At 46.8% G+C, this 24,982-nt stretch overlaps 1 protein-coding gene across 1 annotated transcript; it reads right to left on the bottom strand.

Moving 5' to 3' along the window:
- Positions 1 to 15,696: 15,696 nt before the first annotated feature.
- Positions 15,697 to 18,129, bottom strand: LOC119405924 (uncharacterized protein K02A2.6-like). Its single transcript, XM_037672747.1, has 3 exons — positions 16,366 to 18,129; positions 15,991 to 16,170; positions 15,697 to 15,738 (listed from the first exon to the last, which is right to left on the bottom strand). Exons 1-3 carry the CDS (start codon positions 18,127 to 18,129, stop codon positions 15,697 to 15,699), a joined length of 1,986 nt encoding a protein of 661 aa, XP_037528675.1.
- Positions 18,130 to 24,982: the final 6,853 nt, after the last annotated feature.

Below are 24,982 nucleotides of genomic sequence, written 5' to 3' on the forward strand. Positions count from 1 at the left end.
CCATCTACTCTCCTTCATTTTCCTCAGCCTCTCTTCGAATCTCATTTTGCTCTGCGCTTCCCTCACTTCAAAGCCTGTCCATCCCATATCACCCTTTACCGCCTCATTTGTCGTCTTCCCGTGAGCGCCCAACGCGAGGCGGCCCACCGTCCTTTGATTTACATCCATTCCTGATTGCACCTCTGACTTCATGCACACCACTGAGTTCCCAAATGTAAGCCCCGGAACCATCACACCCTTCCACAGCCCCCGAAGCACCTCGTACCTATTGTATCCCCATAAAGCTCTGTGCTTCATAATTGCAGCATTCCTCTTTCCCTTTGCTACCGATGCTTTCTCTTGTACCTCCATATATCTATCCCCCTCATTTACCCATACTCCGAGGTACTTGTACTCGCTTACCCTCGGTATTTTTTGGCCCTGTATTAAGACCGTATGGTCTCCGTGATCATTGAATACCATCAATCCACATTTTGTTGCACTAAATCCTAGTCCTAGAGCCTCACACTCCCTTCCGCATATATCTGCCAGTCGCTGTATATCATCTTGACTGTCCGCAAATAAGACAATATCATCAGCATAAAATAGACCTGGAAGTTTCTGCTCAACCATCGCTCCGACCTGTTTGTGTGACAAATTAAATCCAATGTTGCTACCTTCTAGCGCGTTTTTCCATCCTCGCCATGTACAGCATGAATAACAGCGGGGACAAAGGGCATCCCTGTCTCAGCCCCTTGCTAATTTCAACGCTGTCCTTGCTACTTATTCCTTCCCATTCTATACAAACTGTATTTTCTCGGTATATTTCCCTCAAAAGCTGTACACAGTCGTCACCTATGCCTTCTTGAGCTGATGACTAGCGCCACCTACAACAGATCAAGCGGGCCTCATTCTCAACGTGTGCAAGTCTAGACATTGCTTGCTTTTCATGCTGTCACGTGCCGACCGCTTTCTCCGGGCAAACGCGTGCTTTGTGTGAAATACGTCATGGAGAGGAAGAAGTGCAATGTCGGTGTGCACGTGAAATGTTTCAAGGCTTACCACACCCGCATATAGCACCCCTGCTGCCCAGTGTTCTATATGTATAGGACGGCTTGAAAAACAGTGTTGCGTTTACCTGGCAGCTAAATAAAGAACTTGTGCTTTCTTTTGAGGGTAGAAGTACACTTCCTGTGAAAAAAAATTGTTTTGTAATTTTTTCTGAGTGTGGGCATATATGGGTTAAGACGTAAGAACAAAGGAATTAGAGGGAACAATCAACCATACACAACATATTTCACCATTGAATCAACGGCAGCTAGGCAACCTATACAAGTACATCTTGCAAAAAAGTCGAAGTGGAATAGGCAAAAACGAACACCGGCCTAAATGTCGTCTGCACAGCAGTGATACAAAATCACAGGGTCCCTTATGCTTTCACCTAACACGACTCGAAGGCGAAGGCCATCTTCTTTTTTCTTCCCAGCCGATGTATTGATCTGCCCTTCCACTCACCAAAAGCTTTCTGCACCTAACTTGGTTTTTGCACGGCCTCTAGGATCGGAGGCGTTGGAAGCTTTCTACGCTTCACTCACCTGGTTTTGAACTGCCTCCGTGATCGGCCCACCTTTGACCAAGCGATGATGTCATGTGATGATATTACCATGTGACATCACGCCTTGAGACGTCATGGTGAATTCAGACATTTTGGCTATCTGTCATGTCATGATGACGTCATATGGTGACGTTATCACGTGATGACCTTTTGCGTCACTCTTGTTGGCGCCGACGCCGCAGGACGCCGTTCAATTTTCGTGTTTATGAGGCATCTAAAGCTTTTCCCTGAAGATTGGGCTATCAAACCTCACAAAGATGCGTGCTCGGACCCTAAATTACTGATTAACGTTAACGGTATTAACGTTACTGCGGTAGCGTAACCTGTTGAATATGTGAGAAGGTGAGACGTGAGAAATGACTATGTCATATTAAAAATTACAGATTGATGAAATGCTTTATGTAAGAACAATGTGGCGACTGTGAATGTGCCTTTCAGTCGCCCTCACATGCACTGCAGACAAAGTGGGGAACTGAACGGCGGCAGCGAAGACTGTTCCAACTGGAATCATAGCGCACTCCGCTCGTGCGACGAGTGACGCGAGACGTGGCAGGATGATTACAGATGATAACGAGCAAAAAAAAAACAATGACGCCGCATTGCCTTGAACCCAACATTACCAATCCCAGGGTGTCCCGTCAGCAGTGCAAGGATCCCTCGTGCCGCCAGCTCTCCGCTGTCCTCCAGGAGAGCCTGGACTCCAGCGTGCATGTTTGCGACAACTTCTACCGACACGTCTGCAATGGCTGGATCGCCACTGCCCGACGGGTGAGCCACTGAGCGCTTATAAAGGAATGTTATTTCATGTTATGTGAGGCACCTACACCACGGCTATGTCAGCTGGTATAGCCCGAGGTAAGCCAACATCGAGTCACCAGCGCTAGTCCCTCCGCTCGGGCTTAGTAGGCCAAACCTCTAAGCAAGAAAAAAAGTGTGGCGGTGCCATGGAAGCTCCTTGGTTGATGTGCGATGCGGAAACGACATCTCGCTTGCCGTCTGACCTATATGCGATGATTACGCTGCATTTTGGCGTTGTGTCAGTTTTCTCCACCTCGTCCTTTGTCCTTTCTGCGCTAATTAGTTAGGTCTGAAGACCACTCGCACCAACTCGCATCTATAATACAGAGATATATGCTCGACCATCGCACGACTTTCTTGGCTGGCGATAAGGGACACTTACACCGCTTGCAATTATTATTTTTAAATTGTATTGCTCTGGCGCATCTCGTTTCGATAAGCTTTCGGCTGGTAATTTTCTCGTACTCGCAACATATGCGCGAGGGGTGAAGCGCTCGTGCCAAAAGATGCTTTTTCGGAAACTTTACGTGTATTCAGTAGGCGCGGTCTAGCACTCCATGGTGCGCAATAATTTTGTTTTGGCAAGAACATGATTAGTCAGAAAAGTGTAATTTAGTTATTGTCATTGCTAGCAACGCATGGCGACAATTCAACACGTGACATAATAAAGTGCAGCTGAGCAATTCGTTTATTTAGTATAAACGGATGCATTCGGTATAATGGCTACGCGAACATAACACAACGTCAATCGGTACAGAGGCCATGTTCATCGGCTGTACCAAATACAAATAGAGAAAAGCGCTTTCTCATTGGAACGATTATTCCGTGTATAGTTATAATGGGTTTATAAAGAGCTGTGTATCAGCATATTTCCCATACCAGTAAAAACAGTGTGATTTATTCGTTCAATTTATTTATAGATACTGCATTCTTATACAAGATATTGGCAGCGTGGTACATATATAGGTGCAGAAAAGAGAAAAATAACACAGGGAAAAACAAACAATGAGTTTCTTCACACACGTGCTTTGAAGAACAAAACAAAAATGCAAGTGCCACTATTCCGAGAATTTTCAAATCAAACAGACATTTAGTTGCGCGAGTGAAAAAAAAGAAAAAAGAACCACACGAACAATCTCAGCCAGACCAAAAAATACATGATTCCTACTGAAGGTGTGATTGCAATGGCGATAGTGAATCCTGTGTCGCACTTTTATCGGGCAGTTTGTTCGTACTAGGAATAATCGTACTAGGAATAAAAGAATACTTGACTCAGTTGAAACGTGTATTGAATGGGGTTACAACTAGTGAGTGTCTGTGCCTGGTATCGTAACCTGTTGAATATGCGACAAGGGGGGTCGTGTCGATGTTGCACTGACCTTGTATTAGTTGAAACAAGAATTTTAGAAGACATGCCCAATTTCGATGAGCTATAGCAGGTAGGTCGCTTTGAGACACGAGATTAGCGATTGAAGTGCGGTCGCATACATTGCAGACGAATCTAACCGCTTTCTTTGTTTGTTTTTTTGTAAGGTTTCCAGTTTTCCAATCTTGGTTTTAGTGAACGGGTTTCATATAATTACGGCATATTCTAAAATGGGGCGGACGAGTATTTTATATGCGAACAGACGTATTGTTGTGTGGATCATTTTAATACGCGTCTTAAAAAGAACAACTTACAGCGGCAGACTGCTGGTTGTGTTGGCCGCGAAATATCGCTTCTTATGTGAAAGCCTGAGTATTTATAATGCGTAACTTCTGACAAAAGAAGGTCTTCTGTGCCATAGCAATATATTAGTGGCTACTTTTTCAATGTTGCGCGCATTTGTACTGTCTTTTCAAAATTAATGCACATTTGCCACTGCTTACACCAGTCAAGTACCTTATTAAAATCCCCGTTTAACATAAGCTGGCCTTCTTGCGTTGTTATTTCTTCATAAAACACGCAGTCATCAGCGTAAAGCCTGACTTTTACGGATAGGTTAGCGACAATATCATTAGTATATATAAAAAATAAAATGGGCCCAAGGACGTGTGCTTGTGGGACGCCAGACTTAACAGGAGCTACATGTGATTATAGTGCTGGGCAGTATCGAAGATACATGTATCTTAGATACTATCTTAGATACTCCATGGGTATCTTGTATCTGTATCGCGATACGTCTCGAAAGACGAGTATCTGTATCTGTATTTCCGATACATTCGTTCATGCATCGTGTATCTTAAGATACAAGATACTTCTATCGCAACACAACCGTGCGAAACAATAAGCGCTGGCCAAGCTCCGCTTCTCAAGCTGACTGGTGCCACTAAGCCATCTGAATAAGTCTAAGGGCAGTGACGCAATTTTATTTTTCCGCCAGAGTCCTCCAGTGAGGGCAGAAGGTGAGGAAGACAAGCGCGCGGGTTTTAAGCCCTCAAGAGCCTAAAAAAGTAGTGCTAAGCGCGAGTGCGCCCTGAAAAAGTAATTAGAGTATGTTTTTAAAAGCTAGTTTCGGTTTCTACTGTACCCTGACGTCACGACATGGTATGAGCTTCTCGTCACGTGCTCGCACAATACATAATGACGTTTCCACGGCCGCTCCGCAGCGTGGCTCCGTTGGTGACGCACAGGCGGCCATCTTGGAAGTTCTGGTACCTAACGTCATCACAAGTAGTCAGACTGCTGCGTGAAGTCACCAGAATTTGTACTGTAGCCTGACGTCAAGCTGGTGTCGATGTCAGTAGGTGCGCCATGGAAAAATTGACTTTGATATCAAATTAAAATATCTTATCAACATTTGCTGAGCTTCACACTTGCTCAGAGCCGTCTCTGCATACAGGACATTTGTATGGCAGAGGAAACTTGCCTTCCAAAAAAAGGTGTCAGTACCCCTTTAAGGGCGACGTCTGTATTGCGTTTCTGTACTCATTCAATGTGAATGTTTGATACAGAATGACCTCTCTATTTTACTTATATTTGTTTTCCTGTTTTAGGCTTTAAATATTTTTCGTATTACTAATCGCCGCGTAATGGGAGCTATGAGAGGCAATAGCGTGAATAGCGGCGATGTCCTGCGACGCTTTGTGCAACTATACAATACGTCTGAGACGTTTCGGTGTTGCACGTGTTCTCTCGTTGAAGAAAAATTGCTAAAAGATTGCACGTTAGTGACTATATTAACAAATAACCCTTTACGCCCGCAGATAAGTAGAATATGAAAATTCATTGCAGTTTTACGTCCGTCTACGTATACACCAGGGGTCTCAAAATCAGCTTATAGCCAGCGGGCCGCAGTCGCGAAATTTAGTTCCAAGGGCCGGGACAATGAGGATGGTTGGAGAGAGTTTTAACAAAATGACGTTGTCATTCCAAAGGAAGCCTTTTCCATATCTCATATATAGGTCATTTCTGATCGGGACTTTGAGTCAGGATTCGAGAAACATCGATACCGATGTACACAAAGAGTGAATTGGACGCGGATTCTAAAATATAGACTTTTTGTTCCACAGTTATGTTTCAGCACGTGGTGACCACATGTTCCTCACGAAAGGAATGCTTGAGACCTGTCATGTCTGTGTAGCTCACGAACATACTTATTTAGAAAATAAAAACTAATGGGACAAAAGCGGTCATGTGTGCTGGCCGGGCAGCCAGCGAAAGGTCTCAAACCCCTAGTATACACCATGTCCCCCCCCCCCCAAAAAAAAATAATGTCGCTCCCAGCGTTGTTGCTGCTGTACACCTGTCCGGTTATAAGGTATGGTGCAAACTGTCTTTTGCGGACAAGGTAAAGGTCCACACCGGTATTTCCGCCGTCGTGCTAAGGCTTCTTATAGAAGTCATCGTGATTATATGGCCACCCGCTAGCTAGTCCGCAAGCTGAGCAGCGACTCTCATCAACTGCAAAAATGACAAGCAAGAACCGCTGTCAGCGAAGCGTATAAAGAGTTGTCCTTTGAAGAAGCCAAAATAAAGCCCAATAAGTTGTTTTGGAAGGAAACTAATGTACTTTGAAAAAGAAGGGCGAAACTTTTGAGATACTAACAAACCACTTCATTCAAGTGAAACGAAGTAGGTCATAGTTAAGAAATTTTAAAGAAGATATTTTCGTGCATAGGCGTTTGCTGCTACGTGATATGGATCTATAATAACATATTTGAGAATGTATCGAAGTATCTTAAGATAGAATTGCCAAGTATCGTATCGGATACAATTATTGCGGCAGTATCTTGTATCTGTATCTCCAATACTTCTTGCCTGAGCATATTGTTTCATATCGCGATACAATTTCAAAGTACCTTTGCCTAGCCCTGCATGTGACACTGTTTTATTTACATTAACAAGGTGATGGCGGTCACTAAGGTAATCTTTATTCAATGCTATCATTTTGCCATTTCTTCACACAGCTCCTAGCTTATGAAGCAGTTTAACATGAGAGACCTTATCGAATGCTTTGCTGAAATCCACAAAATGGCATCTGTTTGTTTCCATTTCTTTAGAGTGCAAGTGAAGTTATGTACGATCTCAGCAAGCTGAGCGGTTTTCGAATGGTCATTTCTTAAACCATGCTGCATATCTGTTAAAACTTGATATTCGTCAAGAAAACTAACTATATGTTTGTGAATGATATGTTCTAAGAGGTTGCAGGATGTTGAAGTTAATGAAATTGGCCTGTAATTTTTTCTGCAAGCGTTGTCCCTTGATTTATGTAAATGTTTTACCCTAGCAACTTTCCAGTCTTCCGGTAATGTTCTTTCGTTAATAGACCTCGTAAATAGAATGTGTGAGTATTTCGCAGACCATTCTGCATAACACTTTCAAAAACAGTTTGGGACACCATCAGGTCGTGGAGATTTCATAATATGAAGCTTTCAAAGGAGATTTAAAATTCCGTGTTCCGAAATAAAAAGGCCAGGTAGGGAAGGCAGTTTTGTAGAAAATCATGGTAGACAACCGTTATCACCTTTAAACACGCCCTTATAATGATCATTAAAAGGAGTACACACGATTTTCTCATCCCGCGCACTTTATTATTTACAAAAAAATGTGTCAGAAGGTGAAGAAGCCGGTGTCACAGCCCACCAGAATTTCTCGGGAGATGATCTGATAAAGTCTGGCAGTAAAGAAAGTTTATTTATCTGGCAGTATTATAAATTTTATTTATTCCATGAATTTGGTAAGCATGATCGTCCAAAAAACCTGCCATATTTTGCATAGCTAACCTTATACAGTAAAATCTCGTTAATTTGCCCCTTGTTATTTCGGGTAAATCGGATAATTCGGACGTGTTTCCTGGTACCGGCCAGCATATGCATTGTTTAATAGCATCAAACTCTCGTTGATTATGTTGTACTTGACTGCAACCCTGTTAATTCGGACGGTCCTGGGAGCGCGCCGACCGCGAACCGCTACAAATGTGGTGCGCAAAAGAGCGGAAGCGGCGTTGGCAGACAACTGAAATGAGGCGGCGCTGTCCGCACACTACTTTCATCATTTAGTGAGTACGGTTTTCTTCACACGCGGATCTGGCACTCAGAAGCTTAGCTTTAACTTGATGCAATGTGCGAGCAATGTCACAAAACTCGAACATGGCGGAAGCTGTTGTAGAGAAGAGCTTTCAGCCGCGGTCGGCCTGCTGGCATAAAACAAGCTTGCTTCATCGCGATGGACGAACTATCAGTTGCCGGCCATCGCACCAGGTGTCAAGTCATGTGAATTTCGCAACGAACGGTTGGTTTAAATGCCTACAAAGTGTACAGGCATAATTTAATCATCAATTATCAGCAACAGCATTAACAAAGTGTGCAGCTGCGCAATGTAGCGTGTTGCCTCACGGAAGTGTAGTGGACACTTCACCCAATCGCAAAAGGAATCATTAGGGCGTAGTGGGCACTTCGCCACTGCACTTGCAGTCGGCATTCTGTGATAGCTTGAAACGCCCACTATTACGCGCACAAACGTTCCTCTCCTTGCGGTACGCTTGAGATGTCCACCGAGAATCGAAGCTAGGCCAGCTATTTAGAAGGCGATGCGAACGTGGATCGTTGACGCTATCGCGTTCTACTCTTGAAGGCGAAGAGCTAGCGTCCTTCAAGTTTTACTGCATCAAGACAACGCCAAAGTTACGTAAAAGCACGCGCCTTTCCATTCATAGGCTTAATTGCGGTCTTTGAGCAATAATGATCTTTGAGCTCAGGTCTTATGTTTTTAAAGCTGAAATGTCAACGATAAAAAGACAAGTGAGAGAGTAACGATTGTGAGTCCACGCAAAATTAGTAAGGGTGTAAACTTTTGTTCTCTTTTGTTTGTTGAAGTATAAGCTTTCTGCCTCTAACAGCCCTAACTTCGCTGTCACTAAACCAGAGCGTGCCAGTCAACGTAGAAGTCAGGTAAAAAAATGTCCACGAGTGCGGTAACTCTTTGCCTGGGCCCCACGTTCGCCTCCGAGCCTTCTTTGACTCCAACAGGGATACGTTGCTTGATATGGCCGTGAGTACTTGCGTGTGTTAGTGTGCTTGAATGAGACAGTGCGAAGTTACGCCTCATTTTCAAGATTACATACTATCAACTAGCCCACATAAGAGCAAGTTCTAGTAACTTTACCCTTCCGGCATATTTTGTGCTATGCATACCATTACATCTGCAACTAAGACTGGCTTCATCTGTTCTGCAAATGATTTCGCATTGTTTTACCAAATGCTCATGACGAACGTGTTTACCTGTGAAAAAAATTCTGACCTCGCGTTGAACGCTCACAGGGACGGAGCGTGTTCGACGAGATCGCCTTCCATCTACGCGAGTCCATTGGTAACGATGCGCTGGCTGCCACATCGAAAAGTTCGAAGCTTCCAGCGACCACAGCCGCGCATGCTGCAAAAGCAGCCGCCAGCCAGAAGGCTGCACTGTTCTACCGCAGCTGCGTGCTGGCTCCAGCTAATGCCGACCATGAACTGGCACGGCTCAAAGACGTGCGCCGAGATATGGGCATCTCGTGGCCCTACCTGTACCCAATGCACCACCTCACCGATGACGTCACCGCTGCCCTCGATGGAGCTCGGCTTGTTCTCGAGGCACTAGTCAACACCTCCGTGCTCTGGGGCTTCCCGCTGTGGTTTGACGTAGCCGTGAACCTCTCCAAGCCTAGGTGCGGGGCCCACTTTATTCGTCGGCGCATTTAATTAGACATATGTATTTGGCGATTCGTCAGCTTTCATAATTTATGATATTTTTTGTCACTTCGCGATTCATCATCAACTTATATGGCGCAAATCACGTTAATATTATTGGTGCCAAGGGCCATTTTATGTACAGGTGCTCAGAGAATATTTCGGAACACCGGACAGGCGGTCGCTCGCCAGCGGAGCACGCTGGTGGCGCGCTACAGCTGCGACCTCCCTAGCAAGCATCGTCCGCAACTGCCGCCAGACCACAGGACTCGGCAGTGATATCTTCCACGGTGCGCAAACGTTTCGCTAGATGGCGCGGTGCATTGCCTGGCGCATCATAATCATCATCAATTGACGCAGCGGCCGCGACTGGCAGCGATCTCTTCGCCACAAAATCGACGCTACTGCGTCTTCAGCGGCTCTGCAGCTTGGCTTGTTGGGACGCGGCTTGAGCTAGTATACCGACAATAAACGTAGCATTTCTAGATATCTGAATCAAGGCCCACTTTCGCGGTCGTAATATCCTATTTGGGGAAACTGTGATCGTACTAAACTGGATGGAAATGCATTATTTCCAAACGACCTAGGCCGGAGATAAAAAGAAAAACGTATTACGCCTAAAAACGTATTAAGCAGAATCGTATCAACGAGACTCCACTGTATATTTACCGTGTGCGACGGTGACCAGCGCTGGCAGAGCCCGGCGTTTTGCTTACCGCTGAGCAGGACATATTGCCAGTGATTTGGGCGCAAAGTAATGCCATTGTAAATGAACTAGAGAATTATTTTCGACCGGCAGAGATTTCGCGCATGCGCAGACATTCGCACAATTTTTTTGTGTCAGCACGCTCTGCCAGTGTGGGGACGCCTGTCGGGTTTTGCGAATCCTTCTGTGAGCACCTGCGCAGTAGAGATTCACTGAACCGAGGAATTCAACTGAATTGTTTCTAGTTGTTTCCGGCCGTTCTGCATGACTTTTTTGTATTTTTTGTATTCACTCGTAATTCAGAGGCGCAACCTCCGGCATGTTGCCTAGATACGTCGGATGATAATACATTCTTTAAAAAAATTCGGCAGATCCCACAAGGTCTTGGATCCCACGTACAGTGGGAATCGATGTTATGCGAAGCATGCGGCTGGAAGGTGACTGCGGCGTAATTTTTTTTACTGAGCGAAACGTTACGAAATGACGCTAAAGATCTCTATAAATTTTATTCGCACACATATGTTGAAGAGCCGCATGTGTGTTATATAACCACTTGTTTACAGTTAGGTAAAGCTGCCAACGGCAACGAGGGTATTACCAACACCAGAAGCGGTAAGCTGATATGTAGTGCTTATACTTGCCCCTAATGATGGAGAACGCACGCACGTTTCACGAACCCGTTTGCATGTGTGGAAGAGGTTCTTCACAGTTCTTGAACGAGGTCAGCTTCACCGTAGTTAGTGAGCACCAGCAGCTGGTCATGACTTGTTATTGGATCCGGTCGTGATCGCGGTGACGAGAGGTCCATGTGTAGTAAAGTATGAGGCATAGTACAGCTGTTGGAAGTCGTGGATACCTCGGTCATTTCGTCGACAAATTGTATGTCTATAAGGCCGGCGACATGTCGGAACCTGAAGTCACCTTTCGCATTGGTGAGGTATAGGCCGTCGAGGCTGGTAGGCCTGGATAGTGCTATGTAGACTACCTGGGCGTATGTGGCCTACGTCCTAGTCTACAAAGCGGCTGTCAATCAATGTGGCATCATCCTCGGTCAACATGAGGCCATCGTCCAGCCTCGTAAGAAATGAAGAAGACACTGCGTCGTTCTGGCGGACTAAGTGTACTTTATGGTGCGATGATGTGAATATCATACGTAACTTTCGTTAATGTATTTCTAAGTGGCCCCCAATAAGCTGGGAAACTTTGTGCGAGTGTTGACCGGCGCATTGCTAACAGGTCGAACACACGGGAAAGTGCATGTCAGATAAGACACGTAAACAAGTACATTCCTTGCTGTGCTTCCGCAGTGTACTCGATTCCACTTTCGTGTGACCGTGTCTATATTGGGCAGACGGGGCGCTGCATTATTGTGCGTCTGCGTGAGCACAATAATTCCCTAAAAGGCCAAGCTAGCTCGCACCTATCGCTGCACTGTCACGATTGTGGTTGTGTGGCTTTATTTGGTAACACGGCCATTCTGTATCGACACAGGGGGCAGACGCAGCGGGAAATCGTGTTGGCTGCGCATATAAGCTCTCTGTCAGATGTGTGCGTTGCTCAGGCCTCAATCAGCTTAATTCAAAAAGAGATAGACTATCTGGACATACGAGGATAGTTACTACAGTTTCTGTTTGGTTTTTGTAATAAGCTTTTACCTTTTTCGCCCCCTCATGTTCACGTGGTACACAGCGATGTTATTTAAGCATGGGTTATGCGCAATAAATGTTGTAGTTGGCAGTCAGCGCTTGTCCTGTGTTGTATTTCTTCTTTTGTCTCTCGTTTTTCGCGCTGTAAATTAACTATGAAGGTGTCTTACGTCGCTGAAAGTCTCGGCAGGCCTTTACGTAGCGAGCGACGTCGGCCGCAAGGTGCGGCCAGTAGTACTTTTCCCGTATTTTTGCGAGCGTGCGGGAAACGCCGAGGTGACCAGCCGTCGGATCGTCGTGCAGAGCCTGCAGCACCTCTGGTCGCAATGCCGAGGGCACCACAAGAACGCAGTCGGCTCGAAGCGGCAAGAAGTTCTTCTTTTGGAGAACGCCGTTGCGCAAGAAAAATGATGTCAGTCCCCACGTGAATACCTTTGGAACAACGGTGGCCCTGCCCTCGAGTTATTCCACAAGGCCCCTGAGTTCTGGGTCGGCTCGCTGTTGTTCGGCGAAGTCGTCTGCACTTATGTTTCCTAAGAAGCAGTCGTCATCTTGGTCGTCCTGCGGCGGTGGGTCGACGGGGGCACGAGACAGGTAGTCGGCGTCAGAGTGCTTTCTTCCATACTTTTAAACGACGGCAATGTCGAATTCTTGAAGCCTCAGACTCCACCGTGCAAGGCGACCTGAAAGGTCCTTCAAGTCAGCTAGCCAACAAAAGGCGTGGTGGTCGCTCACAACGTTGAAGGGCCTGCAGTAGAGGTAGGGGAGAAACTTTGACATAGCCTTTATGACGGCAAGACACTCCTTTTCCGTTGTGGAATAGTTGGCTTCTGCCATGGATAGCGATCAGATAGCATAACTGATCGCCCTTTCTAGTCCGTCAGCCTTCTGTACAAGGACGGCGCCGAGTCCTTGTCGGTGTGCATGTCCGTATCGGCGTAATCGTCGAAATGCGCTCGTAGCGGAGGCATCTGCAGGTGTCGTTTGTACCGTCTCCCACCTGAATTCGGCGCCGGCTTTCGTGATTTGCTGTTAGCGGTTCGGCGATCCGTGAAAAGGCCTTAACGAAGCGTCTGTAATAGGCGCAGAAGCCGAGAAATCGGCGTACGGCCTTCTTGTCAGTGGGGGGCGGGAAGGCGGCGATGGCAGCTGCTTTCCGTGGGTCTGCGCACACTCCGGACTTGCTGATCACGTGATTCAAGAACAATATCTTCTCGTATGCAAATCACCACTTTTCACGCTTCAAGGTGAGGCTAGGGGTATTGATTGCTTGAAGTACAGCGTCAAGGCGCCGGAGGTGTTCGTCGAAGTTTGAGGCAAACACAATGACGTCGTCCAAGTACACGAGGCAAGCCTGCCACTTAAATCCTGCCAGTACTGTATCCACAGCTTTATTTTTATTTTATTTATTTCACAATACTGCAGGCCCTTCTCGGGCCCATGCAGGAGTGGGTTGAACTTAAATACAGTTCACAACGCGTTGGAAAGTCGCAGGCGCCGAGCAAAGACCAAAGGGCATAACCTTGAACTCGAAGAGGCCGTCTGGAGTTATAAAGGCAGTCTTCTCCCGGTCTCTCTCGTCGACTTCGGTTTGCCAATAGCCGGTCTTGAGGTCCATCGACGAAAAGCACCTCGCGTTGCGGAGTCGATCCAGAGAGTCGACTATCTGTGGGAGAGGGTACACGTCGTTTTTCGCAATCTTGTTCACGCGGAGATAATCGACGCAGAGCGTAGGGTTTCGTCCTTCTTCACTAACTCCACGGGAGAAGCCCACAGACTCTTGAACGGCTGAACGATGTCGTCGCGTAGCATTGCGTCGACTTGTTCCTTTACGGCCTCGCGTTCTCGCGTCGAGACTCTGTACATGCTCTGACGGGCGGTGTGGCACTTATCTGCAGTGATGCGACAGGGGTCTGCGGAATTCTTGACGACGACGGAAAGTAGTCCCTGTATTTCAAAGCAGGGTTTTGAGCTGTTCTTGCTTATGCTTCGAAAGGCTGGGATTGACGTCGAAAGCTGGTTGAGGAGCTCGGTTCGTCGGAGTAGGCTCGGAAGAATCGGTGAGAGCGAAAGCATTGGTGGCTTCCCCAATTTCTTCGATGGAGGCGACCGGCGTGCCTTTCTTCACGTGCTTGTACTCGTTGCTGAAATATGTGAGTATCAGTGTTGCTTTTCCTCTCCGCAGCTCGGCTATTCCTCTTGCGATGCAAATCTTGCGTTTAATTATTTGGTGATGGTCGCCTTCAACGACACCTTCTAGGTCTGCTGATTTCTGAGTGCCGACGGAAATGACACGAGAGCGAGGGGCAATGGTGACTTGGTTTTCCAGCACATTCAAAGCGTGCTTTCCTGGCGGCGTGTGCGGCGGTAGTGCTTTGTATTCGGATAGTGTTATCGACTCCTATCTCAGGTGGATGACTGCACCGTGTAGGTTTAAGAAGTCCATACCAATGATATCTCTTGGGCAACGCTGCAGGGTTACGAAGCTCGCGGGATAAGTGACTGTCAATCGTGGTTCTTTTCGCGGCTAATTCCAGTTGTTGTTATCAGGTGGCCTCCAGCTGCCCGGATTTTGGGTCCTTCCCAAGTGGTCTTTACTTTTTTCAGCTTGACGGCGAACGGGCCACTGACGACGGAGTAGTCGGCTCCGGTATCGACCAGTGCGGTGTCGTTGTGGCTATCAATAAGGCCGTCAAGGTCGGTGGTTCGTCTTATTCCGTTACGGTTAAGTCGCGCCGTCGGGTCACGGCTAGGTCGGCTTGTCCCGATGCTTCTACGTCGCGTCGACAGGTGTTCAGGCCACGAGGTTTCGTCGTGAGGGCTCCGTCTGGTTTGTGTCGCGTTCTTAGGGAATCGTCGCGGCGTTGTCGTCGGTGGCGAAATGTGCGCTGTGTGACGTCACTGCTCCTCGCACATGCGCAGCGCGGCTCTTGTACGTGCACGCGAAACCGCTCCGGCTCGGCCCGTATAGCTAACGCTACAAAATTAGTTCCGAACTGAAACACATTCGCATTTTGGCCTGTACGTCGAAAAAAAAGACCCCATATCGAAAAGCTGCGGCTGACCAAGACTGCCTGCTAAACGTCAAAAGTATCGCTGCACAAAGAAAGGCATAATGTTGATCAGGAATTGGCCAGCTCCGACTCAAAACCACTAGGAATCAATAACGAAACACTAGAACGCCTTTCCAGAGAAGCAAACCATCCTGAAGTGCGAAAGCTGTAGTATTGAAGAAGTGTTACGTCGCTGTCGAGATACTACACGGAAGGCAGATAACGAAACAAGAACGACGATTTATTGAGCAGCTTGCTTTTATACGAAACGCATCTGACGTGGCAGTGACGTGCATTGATAAGACTGCATACGCTGACACATCATCTCTCCCCCTTTAAAAGCCATAACGTTCAGGTGGTTTCCGTGGCCGGGTCGATCTTCGCACGAGCGTTGGTGGTGATTCCGCCGCTGTTTCTTCCGGGCTGTCTTGCACTTTTTCCCCAGTCTCTTCGACTGGCTCCTGCTTGTTTTTCTGGCCAGGGTCACTGTCCACCGATTCAGCTCGACGTCTTAGCTGATCTAGATGCCGTCGGTGCTGTCCTTGAGCGCAATCCACGGTGACCATCCTGGAACCTTTTTGGTCGTGCACTACTCCTGGAATCCACCTTCGACTTCTTCCAAAAGTGCGCATCCACACCGGTTCTCCTGCATTAAATTTTCTCGTAGCTTCTGCTGGCAAACCATCAGCATATTTTTCTTTCGGCTTAATGCTGTCTATCTTCGTCCTAATCTGGTAACCCAGCAAACGTTCAGCCGGTGACTTGCCATCCTGCCCGGGTGTTCGGCGGTACCTGCACAAAAACCGATCCAACCGCGTTATCAAGTCTTTGCCCGGATTTTTCTTTAGTCCTTCCTTGAGCGTGCGCACCGCTCTCTCGGCTAACCCATTAGATTGGGGATGATAGGGGGCTGTTGTTAGTTGCTGCACCTTGTTACGGGCCAAGAACTCGCGAAAAAAAACCGCTCACAAACTGAGGTCCATTGTCAGACACGAACGTTTTTGGAAGCCCAAACCGTGCAAATATTGACCTCAGGGCTCTGACCGTGGTTTCAGACGTGGCAATCTTCATTGGCACCGCTTCGATCCATTTCGTTTCCGAGTCTACGATGACCAAGACCATGTGTCCGTCCACCGGACCTGCAAAATCAGCGTGCAGACGGCTCCAACCTTCCCCGGTCGATGGCCATGTCGCAGGTACCTGGGCAGGTGGCATCGCGGAAGCCTGTGTACAAACAGAGCATGATTTCACCAGTCGTTCAATGTCAGAGTCTAGTCCCGGGTACCAAAATAGCGTTCTGGCGATACTCTTCATGGAAACCATACCAGGATGAGTTTCATGCAGCAGGCTTAGTGAGCGTCTTCTTGCCGCAAAGGGTAAAACAATGCGATGACCCCAGTACACCAAATTGTCACTTACGGTCAGTTCCATCCTTCTGTTGAAGTACGGCCGGTACTGCTCGTGATTCTGGGGTCGAAACACCGGCCATCCCGCAAAAATCCATTCTTTGACCTGCTGGAGAGTGGTGTCTCGATCAGTCATTTCTTTCACCTCTCGGGCGCATATCGCCGTTTCCTCCATCGCTTGGGCGAACAAAACGTACTCCCGTTCGTCGGAATGGCCTTCTCGTGGCGCTGAACCAGGCAGTGGCAATCGGCTGAGGGCATCTGCGTTTGAATGGTCACTGCCTTTACGATACTGCACCGTATAGCTGTAATTAGCGAGAAACAAGGCCCAACGCTGAATTCGGGCGGCTGCCATCGGGGGTATCGCCTTTTTTGGATTTAATAAACCAGTAAGTGGTTTGTGGTCAGTCACCAGGACAAACTCATGTCCGTACAAGTAGTCCTTGAATCGGGCAACCCCGAACACGAGTGCCAGAGCCTCTTTTTCCAACTGCGAGTAATTACATTCTGCCCTTGTAAGCTTCCTGGAGCGGAAACCAATAGGGTAATCAACGCCATTGACACGGTGAGACAAAACGGCTCCGATACCTACTGGTGACGCATCACACTCCAGCCTCAACGGCTTATCAGGATCAAAATGGGCCAAAAACTGGGAGTCCTCCGTTGCCTCCTTAACTTTCCGAAAAGATTCTTTGTGTTCCTGCTTCCACTGCCACTTGGCACCTTTGGCGAGAAGGGCGTATAGCGGAGCGAGCACGGTCGCCAGGTTCGGCAAGAATTTGCCGTAATAGTTCACAAGACCTAAAAATGCTTTGAGCTCGCTCACCGAAGTGGGCTCTGGGGCTTCGCGAACGGCCTTGATGTTCTCGTCTTTTGGACGCAGTCCTTTAGCGTCGATACGATGGCCGAGAAAGGTGACCTCGCCTTGACGAAATTTGCATTTTTCCTTGTGCAACCGTAGACCATATTCTCGCAATCTCTGGAGGACTTTCCGCAGCCGTGACATGTCACTTCGCTTTTCCGCGACGATAATATCATCCAGATACACCTGTACTCCTGGAATATCGCTCAGAAGCGCGTCCATCCGTCTCTGAAACACGGCCGGTGCAGAACTTACGCCAAAAGGCAGCCGTTTAAAACAAAAAAGACCTTTTTGAGTGTTCAAGACTGCTATCTTCTGAGCGTGCTCATCTAACGGTAGCTGGTTGTAGGCCTGGCGCAGGTCCAACGTCGTGAAAACTTCCCCTCCATTCAGTTTCGCAAAAATGTCCTCCACTCGTGGCAACGGGTACTGCTCCGTCGCAGTGGCCGCATTGACCGTCATCCGAAAATCTCCGCAAATTCTGAGCGACCCATCCTTCTTTAGAACGGGTACGACTGGTGTTGCCCACTCGGCGGTTTTCACAGGCGTGAGGACGTCTTGGGCTACTAGCTGATCCAGCGCATCCGACATCTTGTCCTTCAAGGCGTAAGGTACAGTCCGGGCCTTGAAAAACCGTGGAACCACGTTTTCTTTCAACTGGAATGTCACCGGAGGTCCCTTGCACAATCCGAGACCAGGAGCAAAGACGTCAGCATATTCGCTGAGTAGGGCCTCTAGTCCCGTGTTGGGTCCGTTGAACTTGATCGGTTGCACGCTCGCGACGACGTTTGTCAGCATAGGCACTCCGATTTCATTGAAAGCCTTGATCGTGTCTCTGCCACATAACGACGGTCCCAAGCTGTCGACCACTACGACCGTGCCTTGCCTATCCTTCCCATCGCATCTGGCCGTCATGCATAGTTGTCCAAGCACTGGAAGTTCACCCAATAGGCAGGACAGTTTCAGCTGCGTTTTTCGCAACGGCGGCCACTTCATTTCGTATTTCCGAAACACCGCTGCTGAAATGATGCTTACAGGTGATCCGGTGTCGACCAGCATTGTTAGAGGAACGTTATCCCAGCTGACGACTTTGTAAATGGGTTTAACTTTGCGGATGCTTGCTTCTTGGTGAAGGACGGCCTCTATGGTGTACAAGGCCTCGTTATCATCCGAGGTTGTGCAGTCTTCAGCTACCGTTGCGTACGCCCCTTGCCGTCGTCTATCCACATGTGGCATCTGTTGTCGGTGAATAGATGTGGCTGACTGGCACATTCGGCTCAGGTGGCCTCGTTTGCCGCACCTGTGGCACACCGTACGCAAGTGTTTACATTCATCCTCGGCATGTCTTTCGTTACCACACCGTCCACATTGGCCGCACAGATCCGGCTTTGGCCGAGCTTTCCCAGTCCGGCTCCTTTGGCGTGCAAAATTTACCGAACCTTGCTCTGTAGAGTGCATTATTCGGGCGTTCTCAGCGGCTTCTTGTGCCGAAATTGCAAAGCATTCTGCCTGTTCTAGCGTGAGCTTCCGTTGCGTCAGTAAGTGTCGCCTAACATCTTCATCGTGCACGCCACACACAATTTGGTCTCTCAGCATGCGCTCCAACGCTGCCCCGAAATTGCACTTTTCCGCCAGCCGTCTAATTTCGGCAATGAAATCCTGAACAGACTCACCGGCTTTTTGTGCTCGCATGAAGAATACATAGCTTGCAGCGGTCTCGTTGACATGCGGAGTATAATATTCTTCCAAATGCCCAACGACTTCATCGTAGCTGAGTTCGTTGACCTTCCTCGGGTGGCAACGCCCATGAACCATTCCCACTGCGCTGTCCGTGAGCGACGATATCAGGAGTGCTCGCTTCTTCGTTTCGTCTGCGATGTTATGGGCTTCGAAGTAAGCCTCCAGACGAACACGATACGTCGGCCAGGTACCATCTGCACCTCCGAATTCTGGCGGCCGCCCGGCACTCATGTTCGCGCGGGTCTGCTCGTCGCCACTGTTACGTCGCTGTCGAGATACTACACGGAAGGCAGATAACGAAACAAGAACGACGATTTATTGAGCAGCTTGCTTTTATACGAAACGCATGTGACGTGGCAGTGACGTGCATTGATAAGACTGCATACGCTGACACATCAGAAGTGTATAGCTGCAGGAATAAATCGCTCAAAATGGTTAGAAGGTACTCAGATGACTCTATTTTGCTGTGTGTTCTCCTTCATATAAGGTCACCTGCTGGATACAGATTCTTGATGGAGAGTGAAATTCCCGCATTGCCTTCCTTACGGACAATACAACGCTACATCTCATTGGTGCGCTTTAAAAAAAATTTTCGGTTCTAAATTTCTGTCAGCCTTAACAAAGAAACTTCGAAACAAGATGACTTTAGGCGGCATGACATGATAATCTTTGATGAGGTGCAAGTCCATAAAAGCAAACATGTGAACTCAGTCAGTGACCTACGTTAGTCTGGTATCAGAGACGGCAAACAGTGGCGACCTTGCAGAGCATGCTCTCGCTTGTATCTTTCTCCTTTTGGTGAAAGTTATGCTCAGCCAATAGGTGTTCTTGCGGCAAAAGGTGCCACAAAGGGTACAGTTCTTGCGCAGTTGTTCTTTCAAGCAATGTTACTTATGGAGGACGCTGGAGTGAAAATTCATGACTTTGTGACGGAGCTTCAACAAACAGGAGTATGTGGGGAACACTGGGTATACGTGAGTCACTAAGAATCCTGCCAGAACTTCCTCACACATCCAAGCGACCCTAAAGGAATGTTTTTGCGTTTTATGATGCTCCACACCTCTCCAAGTGATCAGAAATCGTCGTTTGAGAGAAATGTACCTGAACGAGGAAGCACGTTGATTATGGGGGGAGCATTACGAAGCAGCGTAAAAGAAGGCCATTAGAATGTTGGAGCACTGAAAGTATGTCCAAAACTAACACGTTCTCACATTTATCCAAGCAACTGTGAGAAGATGCGGGTGAAGCTTTCTACACCAGCGCCCAGTCGCTCGATGGCGTCAGGTATAGAGTTCTACAGAAATCATAGGTCTGGGTGGCAGTGACGCTACGCAATAATTCACATTGTCCCTTAAAAATCTCTTTGATGCCTTAAACCATCGGTTTTCTCGTGAAGGTGTCATAAAGCATAGCTGTGACTTAGACATAATCTCACAAGAGATAGAATGGTTGGATAATTGGAAAAAAGAGCTGCAGAGTGGAGATATTACGGACAAATTCCTGACAAAAAGCAGCTCTGATGGGCGGCGAATTACCTTGAGATCGACCAAAGAGGTATGCGAGGTTCTTTTGCAAGAGTGCGAGTTCGTGTACGTTATTATACATAAAATGAACTAATTCCGATCGAAATATTTTTGGGAATATCAGACTTGCTGGTAGCCCTTCTATGCGGACATTTTTGCAACTTTACAATACAATGTGCATTTATAGCCTTCTCAGGCCTCCCAAATATGGGAACTGCTGCGTGTTCGATAAGAAGCCGTGGCTAAATGCACCAGATTTCACGGGCCTGATCCAACTTGGCAACGCAAGTAACGCTTGGCATGGCTTCATTGATCAACTACAAGGAAAACTTGATAAATTGATTCTTGTGAATACGAGTATGTGTATACGAGTACGAGTATGGGAATACGAGTATGTGACTATAGTAAACGGAAGTGATACTGCACAAGTGCTCCACTGCATACTCTTATTATTTGGTTGGATTCTTAAGCCAAAAGTTAATGAAGCTCTTGTTGCTGATCGGCTATTACAATACCAGAAAACAGTGCTGCTCAAGCATCCCTGACTAACACAAAAATCAGAGGTCGACTACTGCACCCCAAATCGAAACTCGTTGAGCTATTAAGAACAACAGTAGAAAACAGCGGTAAAGGACGGGACGAAGAAAGGACACAAACCATGGCGCTGTGGTTTGTGGGTCATTTCTTCGTCCGGTCTTTCAGCGCTGTTTTCTACGGTTAATCATGAACCAACCAGCCCAAATGCGTACCCTACTGCTATTAAGAACAACTGAATAATATTTTGCAGAAAATGCAGACAGCCAGTCTCTATACTGGGAAACGAGGGAGCATGTGCTTGACACAAAGAGCATAACTTTTCCACGTGCTGAGAAAAATGAAGAGGCCGTTGCAGACGTTCTGCACTATTACATAACAATGAGAATGCGGCAGCACTGCAAAGCCGTCAGCATGAGCTTGAACCAATGATTTTCTTCATACCATACCATATACCATACAGCCGACATCGTCTGAGGCCGAAATGGAGCCATCTGCGAAACGCTAAGCGTAAGACTGGCAACGGTCGCGTGTCCATTGAAGATCTTAATACGACGCTTATATGCTTTCCATAGTGTTTTTCAGCGCGAAGCGAGAAGCACAAGAAACAAGAGAGGACAAAGCGCTTGTGGTTGTCGTTTCGCGCTAAAAAAGCACTATGGATTCACACCAACTTGCCAGCCAACGCATTTTGTTGAGCATAGACGCTTCGTAATTCATTGGTGGAAGGTTTTCTGATTAAACATTTTCCCCCCTTTTATGTGCCAAGTAACTAGAAAATGCGACCACTCTCCAGACCAACGTTTGATCGCTATCGGAGCATTTATATAACAAAAACGCTGTTGAAAAATTAGCTGCGCATACAAATAGACAATCAGAGTCGTTACTGCAGAATCCCGGTGTATTATTCCAATGACATCCATGGAAAATGTATATCGAGCGTGGTAAACGAGCAAGGCTCCGCCGCAATAACCTAAGCAGCGCGGATGGGCGCCCTTCCCCAGCGGTCCCGAGTGTGTTAGCGCCACTTGCCGCCACAGGGCACAGCCTTGGCGGCGAACAAAATCTGGACGCGGCGCCGGCCGCAGAGTCATCACCTAAAATATTCTTACAACGTGTTGTCGCTCTTGCAACGATGCCCGAGTGGTCACGTTGTGGCCCGGATGATCTGTGCCATTTACGCTATAAGAAAACTTGGTTAAAAATGATGCCACGCTGTCTGTCTGTAGCGTACTTGGTGGAAAAAGTTCAAATCCACTCTCTGAAACAGGCTGCTAACTACGCAGGCACACAACTCCGTTTCAGAAGCTCAACTCAAGCAGAGTCTGGACGAGCGTACGATAAAGGTTGCGGGAATGCTCTTGATTGTGGAATCTGATTTTCCGCGAGACCTCCCGAGCGACCGTAGCCAGCGGGAACTATAGAGGATAGAAATATGCATGCGAAAATCCAGCTTCCAGTAAAGTTGCATGCCTTGCTCCCGTACGTGGCTTAACTGCAGCCATCTGCAGTTAAGCCACCTATGGTATCAGCTCTCTGACAATGTCTGAGCGTTTTGGTGTATTTCCTTATGGTATAATATCTAAGAAACTTTCCAGGTTAATTCGAACTATTCCTGGGGGGCACCATTGCTTAACCGATATCACTGCGGAAAATGACACCGCTACTTCCAAATGCGCCAGCAAATGAAAAAAAAATTGTGCAGAAATGATGTTGCGTTTTATATTTCTAAACGAAAATTAATATTCAATGCGAAATTAGCAAAAGCCTGAAGTTATAATTTTGAGAAATACATGTACTGAATCTACAGGACTCGCAAAAGAAGTCTCGTGGACGGTCTCTTGGATAACTAAAAAGCACTGTGCCATAGGAGTGACGTAAAATAGCGTGATGACGATTGCATGCTTAAAATGTGTATAAAGGAACATCGAGCCTAACGCTTTGCTCTTCATGCCATTTGTTCTAGGACGGTGGTAATAGAGACACTAGCCGGCTTCCCGCATACGCCTCACATTGAAGCGTGGACGCGTATTCGCGCTTACCGCTCTCAGTTTGAGCGCCTGGTGCGAGCAATGTACAAGCTGTTCGCCAAAAGTGACGTCGTGTATGACAACATCGAGCCATTTCTGAGGTCGCACTGGTAAGCAAATACTAGCTACGTGTATAGTACTTATGTTTAAGTTATCTTAAATAAGTTATTTGGGTTATTTTGAAGGCTTCTGTCTTGATTTCACTCGGTGCATTTCGCTGGCAGTAAGTGCATGGTACAACTATTGTTAGGCACTAAAAACACAAGTACTGCAAGAAAACACACTGAGACAGAGTCCCAATTGTGCTTACAATGCCTTCGTTCAGGCAGTGTCCAATATTATAGACACATAGTTTGCCGCACGATGGCGTCACATAGATGGCGTCCCATGTAGCGATGGTGTTCACTTAGGATGTCTTATGCTGTACTCGTAACTCTCACAGAATATTGAGCAACGTATCGTAAAAAAATTAATTCCTCAAGCTTATTAGAAAATATTGCCTCACTGAGAGCCATTTGGTACATATTGCTAATTTGGTACACATTGTTTCATTTCTCAAAACTATAACTATCGTTCAAGTGTGACACAAATAAAACTCTTTCTTTCCCTCGAGCTGTTAATTGATCCTCGTAATATCGCCCTGTTGTCGCTATTTCATAATTATGTGTACCAGTTCGACCATCATGTCTTGGGCCTGCATACGTCACCACATACATCTCGCAAAATACAAAAATAATCTAAGTTTCACGCGACTTTATGGTAACACTGACGCCTTCAACTATTCGGCGCTTCCGTGTGCCATTCGCCTGTGGAATAGCTTACCTGATACTACAGTCGCGGAAGCTAACTCAGTGAAATTTCGGCAGTCGCTTAACGCGCATATCACCAGCAAACCATGTTCTGCCCAACATATCATAGGTAATGATTAGTGTCTTTAGGGGTCATTCAGTTGCTTGCGTCGATACATGTGCGATGGCTTTCATGTTGTAGCCCTCCCCCGCCCCCTTTTTTCATTAACCCATGGTATCCGCTGTATCACTTGCATTTGTCCATGTATTTTATTGTGCACTAATTTATTCTATGTAACTTGTACTTCACTTTTTGATGCTACCTGTTGTGTCTGGTTCCTATATCATTGACCTTTTATTGTATTTTATTGTATTACTTCTTTCTTTTACATGCTGTGTTCTTTCATATCTTTTTTGCTTACCTCACGTAAATTGGTTTATACCTTTTGTGTATGCAATTTCTGTCGCGCCTCCCTTACTCAATGCCCACGTGGCCATGTAAGGTACTTTCAAATAAATAAATAAATAAATAAATAAATAAATAAATAATAAATCAATCAATCAATAAATAAATATCTACAGGTAAAACAGCAGAAAAGGAAACAGGAGCAAGTAGACACCAGTCCTCTGTCTACGTGTCCGCTAAATTCTAAGCGCACGAACAGACGAGGACAAAGAACACGTATGACACACTTTGTTTTTTGTCCTCGTCTGTTTGTGCGCTTAGAATAGATTGGTCATGTCTTACCAACACGCCCAAAGCGCCACAATTGTGTACGTGTCCGTGTTTCCTTTTGCGTCTATGTATTAGAAAATATCTTTTCGTCAATTTATATCCTAAGAATCAAAGATATTAATTTTATGAAGAAAGAAGAGACAGCAAGCTTATCTTTCCACTCGCTGAAATAAAGGCGCTCTAACAATGACGCCGCGCGAGACGAGACATAAGGCGTTTGTATTGACCATGTTAGTGGCACACACCGAGCGATATTCTTGTTGCTCTTCCAAGCACTTGCTGTCGGAAGCAAGCGCCCGATAGGAAGCGATCTAGTACAAGCGACAGGAATCAAACTGGTACATTGTAGATGGTTTTAATCCAAGCTAAATGTTATATTGGATACGTATAATATCTGAGCCTAAGTTTACTTAAGAC

The sequence above is a fragment of the Rhipicephalus sanguineus genome, chromosome 9 (assembly GCF_013339695.2).
Source record: "Rhipicephalus sanguineus isolate Rsan-2018 chromosome 9, BIME_Rsan_1.4, whole genome shotgun sequence".
Classification (NCBI taxonomy): Eukaryota; Metazoa; Arthropoda; class Arachnida; order Ixodida; family Ixodidae; genus Rhipicephalus; species Rhipicephalus sanguineus.

What these genes read in the sequence shown, in the direction of transcription:
- LOC119405924 (XM_037672747.1), bottom strand. Translation starts at nt 18,129, where the DNA reads ATGACGGCCAGATGCGATGGGAAGGATAGGCAAGGCACGGTCGTAGTG. An exon ending in ACAGAAGGATGGAACTGACC is followed by an intron (nt 16,171 to 16,365) that starts GTAAGTGACAAT and finishes GTTTGTACACAG; the next exon opens with GCTTCCGCGATGCCACCTGC. An exon ending in TTGCCACGTCTGAAACCACG is followed by an intron (nt 15,739 to 15,990) that starts GTCAGAGCCCTG and finishes GTTTTTGTGCAG; the next exon opens with GTACCGCCGAACACCCGGGC.